Source organism: Mchenga conophoros, linkage group LG20 (genome assembly GCF_057382185.1).
Source record: "Mchenga conophoros isolate Kocher_MC1m ecotype Shallow Benthic linkage group LG20, M_conophoros_male_GT1.1, whole genome shotgun sequence".
Classification (NCBI taxonomy): domain Eukaryota; kingdom Metazoa; phylum Chordata; class Actinopteri; order Cichliformes; family Cichlidae; genus Mchenga; species Mchenga conophoros.
In genome coordinates, this window is record NC_140545.1 from 4,310,836 (window position 1) to 4,324,850 (window position 14,015).

A 14,015-nucleotide genomic window follows, 5' to 3' on the forward strand; every position below is an offset into this window, starting at 1 on the left:
CCCTCTTTAATCGTACACAACGATTTTCCTCCCATGTGTTTTTTAGTATAATGCATCAAACGCGTTCACTAAATGTGGTCTTTTTAAAGCTTCCCTTGAGCAACCCAGCAAGTTGTTTTCCAAGAAAATAATTCACCCCACCTCAGGGTGCTTTGTTACTGCTGTCTCTAATCGCACCTCGCTGGCTTATAAGAGATGAAAGTTACAATAATCAAGTGATAAAAATAAATGGGGTGATAAATTTGCATACACCAAATGTTTTCCTGGCTCCAGCTTCAGTTAATGAGGATTTGCTGCTTATGTTACAGTAAATCGAATTTTTTTTGGCGAAAACGAGTCATTGCGAGCCTTACACTGGGATTCAAGCTGTTTGGTGACGTCACCATCATCAGGACATTAAGTTTTGAAGTTTTTATTCTCCTGAATGAAAGTAGGCACTTCAAATTGTTTCACAGCAAAGATATGAACTCTCATTTATTGCTTAACTTAAAACAGTCGTCCTGTGGCGAATCAACAATGGCGCAATTAATCTTTCTCATAATACCCATGTCATTGTGCTGATTGTGCTTCAGTGGCACCTGAAAAAATAGTCTGGGTTAAACTGAAATAAGAGTAAATGAAAAATGGCCGTTCTCTTTCAGAAATTACATGACAATTCACCTAAAATGAGAGATACCAACATCCTGATAATGTACTCTCACAAGTTAAATTTGGAGTGTTTTACCTAATCCGAGGATCTTTTTGACCTACGTCGAAGAGTCCATTTCCTCAAACAATTGAAGGACTGCGCGGAATCCGCGCGTCTCTCTCTCTCCCTGCAGTTTGCAAATAAGGACATAAATCCGAGCAGAGTTTTTACGGTTATGGTTACAGATGCTCTCCACGTACCTACACTAAGTGTAATAAGCATTTGTATTTTTTGTGAAAAGAAAAGAAAAATCCCAGTATTCATCATAATAATGAGTGTTTAATTCATTACTTGGTAACTGTTCAGTCTCTGCCCTAAATTGCAAAGACTGCGAAGATAACAGGTGGTTTGCAAAAACAGAGTGAGTAGAATTGACTTTTACTACTTCAGTTTCGCTATAACCACAACTTTTCTCCTCGCTTGCTTGCCCACATTTAGATTTGTGGTTGCTATGGCAACAGCAGGACTGCGCAATAGTGCTGAGCGTTGTTGTACTCAGTGTGCATGTAAATGGCGCATGGCGTGCTGGGGGTGGGCCTCTCCATCACAACCCCACCCTCCATCAGTGCTGCAGCTCAGGCACGGGAGTCTTTCTGAGGGGGCGGGGACTGTTCCGATGCAGAGGGATGCTCCGCAGCCCCACGCTGCACCAACCACTCTGGAAATCCCTGCTCACATCCACACACACTCACACACGAACACCCTGACTGGCACCTACTCCCTCAAACTCCCAGCATCTGTGCTCCATCCTTCCTCTCCTGTCTGTCCCCGGTCTCCTCTCTTGTCCTCTCTCACTGTGTCTCTTATCGCCGCTCCGTCAGCCGCAGCTCTGACTCACTCAGCTCTTCTTTTCCCAATTTGAGCCAGCGAGACCCGGGAACATGTCCTCCAACCTGACCTCCGGGAACTCAGCCGGGGGCACAGGGGCCAAAAACAAGCCCTTGTCTCCCTTCAGGAAGAGGGGAAGCCTGCAGTACACAGCCAGCACAGGTGAGTGGTGGCAGACTGGAACTGCAGAGGGAGGACGGTTTGAGCATCCTGATCTTGTAACAGAAGGAGGAACAATATGATCTGAAGCCAGGGGGATTAGCCCTGTACTATGCATATTTAGGTGAAATTAGATTATTCTATTTTAGAAAACAAGAAAAAACTCATTAAAGAAGAATCTTTGGTAATTACTTTTTCTTCGTAAGTAGTTGGGAAATGCAAACCTGTTGATTAGAGCAGTGCAGCAGAGGATGCTTTGGATGCTCTGCGGGGGATTTTGCCTTCATACCTTGCAGTTTAATGTCAGCATTCTGGCTTCTAGTTTTGCCCTTCAACTCTTATTTTCCAGCTTCATTTTAGAACACACACAACATGCATCAGCTGGATCATCCAAAGTAGATTTACAGTATGATCGGCTGCTGCTGTATGGAGCAAATTTGATGTTGCATAACTTGTTGTTGTTAGGTGAAAACTGATGTTTTGCCTGTTTTAGCCTAAAGGGTTACAGGCTGTTTGACAGGTTGGAAGTGCTTTATATTGTTGCATGCTTTCGAAACATATTGCATGCAGTGAAAAAACAATTTTAGTCCCTGTGCAGCATGTAGAATTAGTCTTCTCCTTTAAGAAACGGGATTGGATGCTTAGATAAACAGCAACAGCAGTGTTTTTCACTCAGCCCCATGGTGGTATGTAGCCTGCAGAGAATATGTAAGTTGGTACCTCAGGACTTGATCCCCCACTGAATGAGAGGATTAGCCTCCCTTCTGATGTATGCACACGCTGGTCAGGCTTTCACTGAAACTACAAAGAGTATACAATGACCAAAAGATCAAATAGCAGCTATTTCTGTTCATTAGTCTTCTTTGAAATGCAAAATGTTTTCATTCAGTTACATTTACGTCATGCAAATGGTGATATAATGAAAGATCACACTTAGACCTTATGAGTTGTTTATAAGGAATCAAACACCTCAGTGTCATTCAGAACTATTGTCAGTCTTTGTTGGTCAGCTGTTTTTCAGAGAGAAAGTAAAATACGCAAATATTAAATCATTTCACCCCACCGCAGGTTTTTGATTCAAGAAAATGAACTGAGCCATAGATAACTGTATTTAAATGGAAGAAGACGCCCGAGTCTCGATGTTATTTCATTTGGAGGAAGTAATATAGTCTTTCCTCACTGGAATACATTTGAGAGTTTGGTATGACATAATGCACGCACAACATGTTCTTAAAAAATATACTGCGTCTTTAAAAAAAGCTCCTTCAGATAGGTCATGTCACCACTGGGGATAGACAGCAGCACGCTATGACGTTACGATGATTGGCGAGGTAGTTAGGGATTGATTTTCAACCCTGACAATAAATGCAACAGCAGGATGTCTGAGGGATTTGTCAGCCCCCTTCCCTTCCAGTCGAAATGTTCCCTGTAATTATCCTCATTTGCTGCTCCAAAATTGCGTTCTTGTTGGAAGAAATCATTGAAGAGAAGCAGCACTGGCAGAAACAGGAAGCGCAGGCTGTCTCTGCCCAATACAGATTCAGTACTGAAGCCTCCGGGGTTTGATTTAGAAAGTCTCCACAGAGGCGCATTAGGACAACATCACATTTTATGTTGTTAAAGCATCCAGGGAACCTTCTGAGTAAGCAAATATGACATTTAAGTGACTCATTTTTTTTGTTTTTTCAAAAGGACGCCCTCTAGTTCACACCACTACAGTACACTGCAGTCTGTATAAGATGGAGTAAAAATAAAAAGGTTGCAGGTTAGCGAGAGTGTGACTATATTAGATGTTCTATTTGAAGAATTACTAAGGTTTTTAATAATGCTCCAGCTGCTTATTAGAGATCATAAATTCAAGATTGTGTGCTCGCTGCTGTGCTGAATGATTGTTTAAGTTGATATTCCCCATGCTGGAAGAGCTTTTATCTTATTAAATCCAGCAGAGCGGAATAAACAGAACTAAATGAATCTCTCACAGCTTAAATTTCTTCAAGGGTTGTAAAACCTCTGTACACATAATACCCTGTACCATGTCCATCAGGCAGAAAGGCTGTGGTGTAGCATATGCTGTGCAGTGAAACTCTTCAAAAATGTGCAGGATTTGTGGAGCAAACCTCGGCAGAGAGAGAAGCAGTAGGTGAATCACTTCTGTGGCTGTGAAAGAGCCAGTGCCGATATTAGACCGACACCCACTCACCAGTTTGGCTAGTCCGTGCTGTGCGCTGTGTTCCACTTGTTGAACCACTTAAAACAGTGCAAATAACATGTAGCAGTGGATGTTTATTCACAGATTTGCAATAATTGATTAGCTATCGTTATCTTCAATACAGCAGCTGTCATATAAACGCAGTGAAGGGTCAGAGTTAGGGCTGGAAAAGGCATTCTAGTACTTTGGAAAGGCAGAGCAGCATAAAAAAAAATAAATATCAAACACAATTTCAAGTATTACAAAATTCTAATTGGTCATTCATACAGTAATGGATCTTTGACACACTGCACTTCGCCCACATCTCGATCACACCTCCTTCGGGTGTGCCACGCCTTGTCATCATTGCATGTCACATAAGTCAGAGTCTGTGTCATAAACTGCTACAGTAATGACCCGACAGAGATCCTGTAACGATGGTGCTCAACCCAACACACCTTCAGCTGATAACCTTCAGTCAGTCACTCCTTATGTCCATCCTCAGTCTGTGCTGCTGGTTAGCTGTTGGTATATCTCTTACTTACATGAACCAACTTATCTGGCCCTATACGGGTCTCATGGACTTGTGCCCTAAGGGTGGGACCATCGTTTCAAAGGATATTTGCACGTACTTAATAATGTGGTGCTACAAGGGGTATACTGCAGAGTCCTCTGATGTCATCTGCTGTTTGCAGCACATTGATCTGTGGAGAGTTGTCTTGTTTGAAAGGTACGGTGCCGGCTACTACAGATATATTCTTCAATAGAAAGACTAGAAAGCATCTAGTTGCTAAAATATAGATAATATTTTCAGTGGTTTGTGTGACACATTTAGAGGAATCTTTGTGTATTTTAAGTATTTCCTTTTAATACAGCTTTCTACTAGAGCAGCAGTGATAAGTGAGTAATTAGAAGTAATTACGGTGCTTAATAATCTTTTCTGTAAGGAAATAGTCCTAATGTAAAAGCTTCAACATGGAAAGCAAAAATATTTTCTTGATTCTGAAAATATCCAGATCAGCTGAGTATATTTGGATTTGAACTGTTGGGATTTTCATGCCAATCATGTCAAAATAACCCCTGCAAATCATCGGTTTAATTCATGATTGAAGAATGAATGACAACACATCTTTATATAAAAATATGAGGCATTGCTATGATTGAAAATGGTGAATAGATAATTGTTACAATGTCTCATTTAATCTAGATGAATCTGTAATGAAATGTATAATTATCAAAGCATATTAACAATCAGAGAGGTACTCTTCAACATACTGATGTTTTTTTCCATATTGATCCTCGGTGCTGGTTTTTGTAGAATGACACGTTTCAGAGCTTTGATTAATCAGTGTGTGACTCTGTGTTCGACCATCAGAGGGAGCCTGGTCTGAAGAAAGTGTTGTTTCTGCGAGGCCTCAACAATTTGATTAGACCTCTTGAAAGCAATTTGGAATCTGAGTGCCTTGAAAAAAGAAACGCATCCCTTTAGCTTGAGAGGCAGAGTGATAATTTGCTGGTAGTTATATGGACTTTTCAGTGCTCTAATTTGTTTGACGGCATCATGTTTGAGTCTGGAGCTTGAAAAGAGGATACTTTTTTTGCAGTGTGGTATAATGATGGCCAGAGTGCTTTTAATCAGTAATTTGTTGTAGTCCAGTAAAGCTGCACAGTCAAACTCTATGCAAATTACCTGCATCAGCAGCATCACCTGTAATTTGTTATGAAGAAATTCTGACTGGCCCTGCGACCGGCTGGCGACCCGTCCATGGTGTACCCCGCTTCTCACCTTATGGTACCTGGGACTGTTCCAATGAATGTCTTATTTTTTCCACAGGTAGCTACAGTTTATTCCTCACATATGTTTCTGCTGCTAAAGTAAAGAAACGCACAATTTACTTCATTTCAGTCACATTTTCTGAACTCTGAAATGTGAGCTATTATTTCATTTGTTCTTTTTTAGATGTTAAATCTGTTCCAAGCGAGAATAATGGCTCCTGTATCATTTGTAATAAAAAGACAGCATAGAAAAAGAGTCTAAGATAGGGACTGAAAAGGTAGGAATTTCTTTTACTCAGCTCTGAGTTTAGACAAACTGAGCTGAATAATATTGAGCAAGAGAAGATAAGATGTTTGACGCAAGCACTCACTTTTTAACATGATACAGATTCAAGTTTCAAGCCACATAGTGTTTTGTTTATGAGCCTTAATTGTGTTTCAGACACAAAACAAAAGCATAATGCACTATATATGTATATATATATATACGTGTATATATATATATGTATAAATAAACTGGGACATTCACCACCTTCACTGCATTTTCACCACATTTTTGAGATCCACATTGTTGCTTCTGTTATCCAGAGCAAATTTACATTTATTACAAAAGTATATCAAAAAAAGTAAAGAGCTTATTCAGTGGAGGGTTTTGCAAATGTTTAATATTTTGAAATCAGGCTGTAGAAATGCGGGTCATTGTGTTACTGAAGAATAATTTCAACTAGAAAGTGCATTTTCTGAAGAAACTGCAGTGTGAATGCTTGAATCTGAATGTATGCACTGAAATGAATTAATTGCTGAATTTTGAGTTAAAAATTTTGAATGAGATAAAAAAAAAAACAACAACCTGAATTTAACCTGAAAACAACAGTGCTGAACTGCTAAAAGCTGAAGGTTACACAGAAGAAGAAGTTGGAAAAAAGCTGAAAATGTTTTAATTGTAAATTAGAAAAACCTAAGAAATGAGAAAAGAACATTTAGAGTCAGAAAACATCTGAAAGAATATTAAAAGGTCATATTCTTTGAATCACTGAATGACTAAAATGTGATCCCTCCACTTGGACCCACACAGTTTAAAAAGTTTACATCTCTGAGCTTTGAAAGACAAGATGTTGGAAAAAGAACAACGATGGCGACGTTTTGAGGGTAAAATGATGGCTTTAACACTGTGGACACAGCAGCAGTTGAAAGAGAAGTGTTTAAGATGAATCTTGGCAGAGTGGCAGGCAGAGCTCGTTAAGCAGGCAGGTGTGAGCCTGGTTGCTATAGTGACCGCACCCAATGGCTCCATACACACGCACACAGACATGCACCTCACTTTTGCTGCTTAAAATGAACAGAAAAGTCAGGCCGAAACAAATCGTTCCCAAATGAAAAGTAAAAGTCGTATTGACAAAATTCTTTCACCGTGAGCGACAGCAATGTCTAGTCTACCAAATTCTCAGTTTTCATGCCTGTGGAGTTTATTATATGGACGTGGTGACAGTGTAAAGACACCATGCTCTTCTGATTTTCAAACGAACCTTCTGAGCCATTTTAACATTAGAGTCTATGGAAGAGTTGGAGGGAGGAGGCTGTGCATTGGTGACATTTATGAAAGAACCATAACACCTAGTACAATAGTAAACACATTGGATGAAAGAGGACAGCCATGGCTACGTTTTGAGGGTAAAATCATACCTGTAGAGCAAACGCTGTGGACACAGCAGCAGTTTTAAAAAAGATTTTAAGATTAATTTTTTTGCTCCTCTCACTCTAGCAGTTGAGCTGTCTCACTCTAGCCCCAACATTCCGTCCCATACACACCCATTATAAACTCTGAAACGGGTGAAAAAACATCATGAAACTTAAACTGGAACTGAAGAAAAAGTATAATAGATATTGAAAAGATAAATACAAGTTGAATAGTTGAATGTCTTGTCTTCGTTTTAAAGTTTGAATGGTGGCTCTATGTCAATGTATGTGGAAGTAGATACAGTTTAAAGAGGAGGAATTTGAATGAGAATTTGAAGGGTCTCCCCATTGAAATACATTATAAATTTTTGTTAAATAAAGTTGAATAAAATAAAAAATATAAATGTTAAAAATGAGAAAAATAGAAGCAGTGTTGTCCAAAAGAATAGGAATCTAACGGTGTTTGAATGGTTTTTCTAAGTTGAACGGTTTTGAAGGAGATAGATTACAAAAAACGTACGGAATCCATAATAATAAAATATAATAAAATAGAATAAAGATTAGAAGAACAATACTGTGAATGCTTTTCAAGCATTCACACTAATAATAACTAGAAAGTGCATTTTCTGAAGAAACTGCAGTGTGAATGCTTGAATCTGAATGTATGCAATGAAATGAATTAATTGCTGAATTTAAGTTAAAAATTTTGAATGAGATGAAAAATACAGAAATTTTCACCTGAAAACCAAAGTGCTGAACTGCTAAAAGGTGAAGGTTACACAGAAGAAGAAGTTGGAAAAAAGCTGAAAATGTTTTAATTGTAAATTAGAAAAACCTAAAAAATGAGAAAAGAACATTTAGAGTCAGAAAACATCTGAATGAATATTAAAAGGTCATATTCTTTGAATCACTGAATGACTCAAATGTGATCCCTCCACTTTGATCCACACAGTTTAAAAAGTTTAAATGCCTGAGCTTTGAAAGATACGGTGTTGGAAAGAGAACAATAATGGCGACAATTTGAGGGTAAAATGATGGCTGTAACACTGTGGACACAGCAGCAGTTGAAAGAGAAGTGCTTAAGATGAATCTTGGTACAGTGGCAGGCAGAGCTCGTTAAGCAGGCAGGTGTGAGCCTGGTTGCTATAGTGACCGCACCCAATGGCTCCATACACACGTACACAGACATGCGCCTCACTTTTGCTGCTTAAAATGAACAGAAAAGTCAGGCCGAAACAAATCGTTCCCAAATGAAAAGTAAAAGTCGTATTGACAAAATTCTTTCACCGTGAGCGACAGCAGCTTCTAGTCTACCGAATTCTCAGTTTTCATGCCTGTGGAGTTTATTATATGGACGTGGTGACAGTGGAAAGACACCATGCTCTTCTGATTTTCAAACGAACCTTCTGAGCCATTTTAACATTAGAGTCTATGGAAGAGTTGGAGGGAGGAGGCTGTGCATTGGTGACATTTACGAAAGAACCATAACACCTAGGACAATAGTAAACACATTGGATGAAAGAGGACAGCGATGGCTACGTTTTGAGGGTAAAATCATACCTGTAGAGCAAACGCTGCGGACACAGCAGCAGTTTTAAAAAAGATTTTAAGATTAATTTTTTTGCTCCTCTCACTCTAGCAGTTGAGCTGCCTCACTCTAGCCCCAACATTCCGTCCCATACACACCCATTATGAACTTTGAAACGGGTGAAAAAACATCATGAAACTTAAACTGGAACTGAAGAAAAAGTATAATAGATATTGAAAAGATAAATACAAGTTGAATAGTTGAATGTCTTGTCTTCGTTTTAAAGTTTGAATGGTGGCTCTATGTCAATGTATGTGGAAGTAGATACAGTTTAAAGAGGAGGAAGTTGAATGAGAATTTGAAGGGTCTCCCCATTGAAATACATGGGAAATTTTTGTTGAAAAAAGTTGAATAAAATTAAAAATATAAATGTTAAAAATGAGAAAAATAGAAGCAGTCATGTCCAAAAGAATAGGAATCTAATGGTGTTTGAATGGTTTTTCTAAGTTGAACGGTTTTGAAGGAGATAGATTACAAAAAACGTACGGAATCCATAATAATAAAATATAACTAGAAAGTGCATTTTCTGAAGAAACTGCAGTGTGAATGCTTGAATCTGAATGTATGCACTGAAATGAATTAATTGCTGAATTTTGAGTTAAAAATATTGAATGAGATAAAAAACAAAAAACAAAAAAACAACCGAATTTAACCTGAAAACAAAGGTGCTGAACTGCTAAAAGCTGAAGGTTACACAGAAGAAGAAGTTGGAAAAAAACTGAAAATGTTTTAAATGTAAATTAGAAAACCCTAAGAAATGAGAAAAGAACATTTAGAGTCAGAAAACATCTGAATGAATATTAAAAGGTCATATTCTTTGAATCACTGAATGACTAAAATGTGATCCCTCCACTTTGATCCACACAGTTTAAAAAGTTTAAATGCCTGAGCTTTGAAAGATACGGTGTTGGAAAGAGAACAATAATGGCGACAATTTGAGGGTAAAATGATGGCTGTAACACTGTGGACACAGCAGCAGTTGAAAGAGAAGTGCTTAAGATGAATCTTGGTACAGTGGCAGGCAGAGCTCGTTAAGCAGGCAGGTGTGAGCCTGGTTGCTATAGTGACCGCACCCAATGGCTCCATACACACGTACACAGACATGCGCCTCACTTTTGCTGCTTAAAATGAACAGAAAAGTCAGGCCGAAACAAATCGCTCCCAAATGAAAAGTAAAAGTCGTATTGACAAAATTCTTTCACCGTGAGCGACAGCAATGTCTAGTCTACCTAATTCTCAGTTTTCATGCCTGTGGAGCTTATTATATGGACGTGGTGACAGTGGAAAGACACCATGCTCTTCTGATTTTCAAACGAACCTTCTGAGCCATTTTAACATTAGAGTCTATGGAAGAGTTGGAGGGAGGAGGCTGTGCATTGGTGACATTTATGAAAGAACCATAACACCTAGTACAATAGTAAACACATTGGATGAAAGAGGACAGCCATGGCTACGTTTTGAGGGTAAAATCATACCTGTAGAGCAAACGCTGCGGACACAGCAGCAGTTTTAAAAAAGATTTTAAGATTAATTTTTTTGCTCCTCTCACTCTAGCAGTTGAGCTGCCTCACTCTAGCCCCAACATTCCGTCCCATACACACCCATTATAAACTCTGAAACGGGTGAAAAAACATCATGAAACTTAAACTGGAACTGAAGAAAAAGTATAATAGATATTGAAAAGATAAATACAAGTTGAATAGTTGAATGTCTTGTCTTCGTTTTAAAGTTTGAATGGTGGCTCTATGTCAATGTATGTGGAAGTAGTAAGAGTTTAAAAATGAGTAAGTTGAATGAGGATTTGAAGGGTCTCCCCATTGAAATACATTATAAATTTTTGTTGAATAAAGTTGAATAAAATTAAAAATATAAATGTTAAAAATATGAAAAATAGAAGCAGTGTTGTCCAAAATAATAGGAATCTAACGGTGTTTGAATGGTTTTTCTAAGTTGAACGGTTTTGAAGGAGTAGGCTTACAAAAAACGTACGGAAAAATAAAATATAACTAGAAAAATTTGCATTTCCTGCGAAAATGCAGTGTGGATGCTTAAAGCTGAAGCTGTATGCAAAAAGTAGCTGAAAAAGCTGAAAAGTTGCAGAAATTGTAAAAACTTTGCAGAAGCAAAAGAAGTTTGCTAAAATGGAATAACTTAGCAGAACTGCAATATCTTAGAGGAAACATAATACTTGGCAGAAATACAATAGCATAGCAGAATTTAGCAGAAATATTGTAACTTACCAGAAACATGATAACTTCTCAAAAATACAAGAATTTAGGAGAAATAGTATAAGATAACAGAAAGAATATATTTAGCCAAAAATACTTAAACATTACAGAAACACTATGATTTAGAAAAATAGTACAACAGAGCAGAAATATTGTGATTTACCAGAAACACTGTGATGAACTATGAATATTGTAATTTTAAATTAAGACTATGTTTTAGCACAAATATTATAATTTGGCAGAAATACTATAATTTAGCAGAAATACTATATTAAGCACAAATCCTATAAAAAGCAGAAATGGTATGATTAAGCACAAATACTACATTTAGTAGAAATACTTTGTTTTAGCACAAATCCCATAAAAAGCAGAAATACTGTACTATGATTTAGTAGAAAAACTATAATTAATCAGAAATACTAAATTTAGCAGAAATACTATATTAAGCACAAATACTATGAAAAGCAGAAATAGTATGATTAAGCATAAATACTACATTTAGCAGAAATACTATATTAAGCACAAATCCTATAAAAGCAGAAATAGCATATTAAGCACAAATCTTATAAAATAGCAGAAACAGTATGATTTAGCACAATAGTAATAACTTAAACAGAAAAACTGGAAAAGCAAAATGGACAGCTGAAAAAATGCTGAACATGCTGAGGGTCCCTCAAATATACTTGTTAAATGACAAAAATCTGCAAAAAAATTTATTACAGCCACACAATCACAAATATGTACACATGAGGAAACACACATGCACAGAGAGACCCACACACAAGATCCAATTCAGTCAACCAGTCTAAATATATTGAATTTAAATCTTAGAATGAGATCATCCCATTAAAAGCCTTTCTCTCTCTCTCTCTCTCTCTCTCTCTCTCTCTCTGTCACACACACACACACACACACACACACACACACAGGGAGAGAGAAGTAAGTTTCTAGGTCAGCCTGGGAGCTGGTGAATTTGAATCCACCAATCAGAGAGGCTGTGCACTTTTCCCCACCAAAACAGGTGCATCTTTTTACACACGCAGCAGCACAGAGAGACACAGGATTTTTGCAGTCTATTTCTCATAGTGACGACTCCCCTCAAACAAATGACCGTAATTTCCTAACCGTAGGGGCTAGAACGGTCATTCTTACACCGTTTTGTTCAGAAGAGATGGGGGAATCTTCAAGTGTTGACAATTTAATATTAAAATATGAATTTTTAGAGATATATGACATGGATGACTTGTTGACTTAGAAGCCACGAATTCCCCAATATGCAAATTTGAATGCCTGAGACCACATATGTGATTGGCTGCCTGGGAAGCCGTGCAGGCCCTGATTTGTGGATTTGAATTCCTCAGCCCTCAGATATGATTGGCTGGCTTAGAAGCCACGAAGGCCCGAATATGCAAATTTGAATGCCTCAGGACACTTATTTGATTGGCTGGGAAACTGTGCAGGCCCTGATTTGAAAATTTGAATGTCTCAGTCCTCACAGAGGATTGGCTGCCTGGGGACCTGGCAGAAATATATAGAAATACTATGATTAAGCATAAATACTACATTTAGTAGAAATACTATGTTTTAGCACAAATATTATAAAAAGAAGAAAAACTATAATTTAGCAGAAATACTATATTAAGCACAAATCCTATAAAAAGCAGAAATACTATAATTTAGAACAAATAGTATAAAAAGCAGAAATACTATAATTTAGCAGAAATACTATATTAAGCACAAATCCTATAAAAAGCAGAAATAGGATGATTAAGCATAAACACTACATTTAGTAGAAATACTATGTTTGAGCAAAAATCCTATAAAAAGCAGAAATACTATATTAGGCACAAATCCCATAAAAAGCAGAAATAGTATGATTAAGCATAAATACTACATTTAGTAGAAATACTATGTTTTAGCACAAATAGTATAAAAAGCAGAAATATTGTAATTTAGCAGAAATACTATATTAGGCACAAATCTTATAAAATAGCAGAAATAGTATTATTTAGCACAATAGTAATAAGTTAAACAGAAAAATTGGAAAAGCAAAATGGACAGCTGAAAAAATGCTGAACATGCTGAGGGTCCCTCAAATATACTTGTTAAATGAAAAAATCAGCAAAAAAAATGCACAGGGAGAGAGAAGTAAGTTTCTAGGTCAGCCTGGGAGCTGCTGAATTTGAATCCACCAATCAGAGAGCCTGTGTACTTTTTCCCGCCAAAACATGTGCCTCTTTTTACACACGCAGCACAGAGAGGCACAGGATTATTGCAGCCTATTTCTCATAGTGAGGACTCCCCTCAAACAAATGACCATAATTTCCAAACCGTAGGGGCTAGAGCGGTCATTATTACACCGTTTTGTTCAGAAGAGATGGGGGAATCTTCCAGTGTTTACAATTTATCATTAAAATATGAATTATTAAAGATATTTGACTTGTAATGCAGCATAACTGAGTAGAGCGAAGCAAAAACTGCCTTGACTTGCCCTCAAACAACGCTTTCTAACTCGAAATCTATTTGGAGTATCGATATCATTCTTTCACCGTAAGAGACAGCAGGCTTTGGTGAACAATCATGGAAATTTTCAGGTCTCTGTGGAAATCCAACAAAAAGTTATGACGAGAGAAAAAAGTTGTTCATTTCCACAGTTTGAAATCTGAAGAAATCTGAGCGAAGGACGAATTTCCTACCCTCAAACAAGTCCAACTCATTTCAGAACGGTAATAGGTGAGAAAGAAATTCTTGAATTGTGAGCGTCAGGGGTGTCTGAAGATATTCGGGGACAAGCCTCATGTCTTAACTTTGCTTCGTTAAGGAGATATGACGATTCGAATATGCCTCTCATTACAGAAATCCAGCGGTGATTTTGAACAAACT

At 37.6% G+C, this 14,015-nt stretch overlaps 1 protein-coding gene across 1 annotated transcript in view; it reads left to right on the forward strand.

The window, feature by feature from the left end:
* Window positions 1-1,319: 1,319 nt before the first annotated feature.
* The window catches only part of ampd2b (adenosine monophosphate deaminase 2b), a 60,045-nt gene continuing 47,349 nt past the window's right edge, over window positions 1,320-14,015 (forward strand). Inside the window, exon 1 of the mRNA XM_085259474.1 lies at window positions 1,320-1,678. Within this exon, the coding sequence (XP_085115600.1) occupies window positions 1,570-1,678 (109 nt within the window). The 5' untranslated portion in view covers window positions 1,320-1,569. The remainder of the gene's footprint in view (window positions 1,679-14,015) is intronic.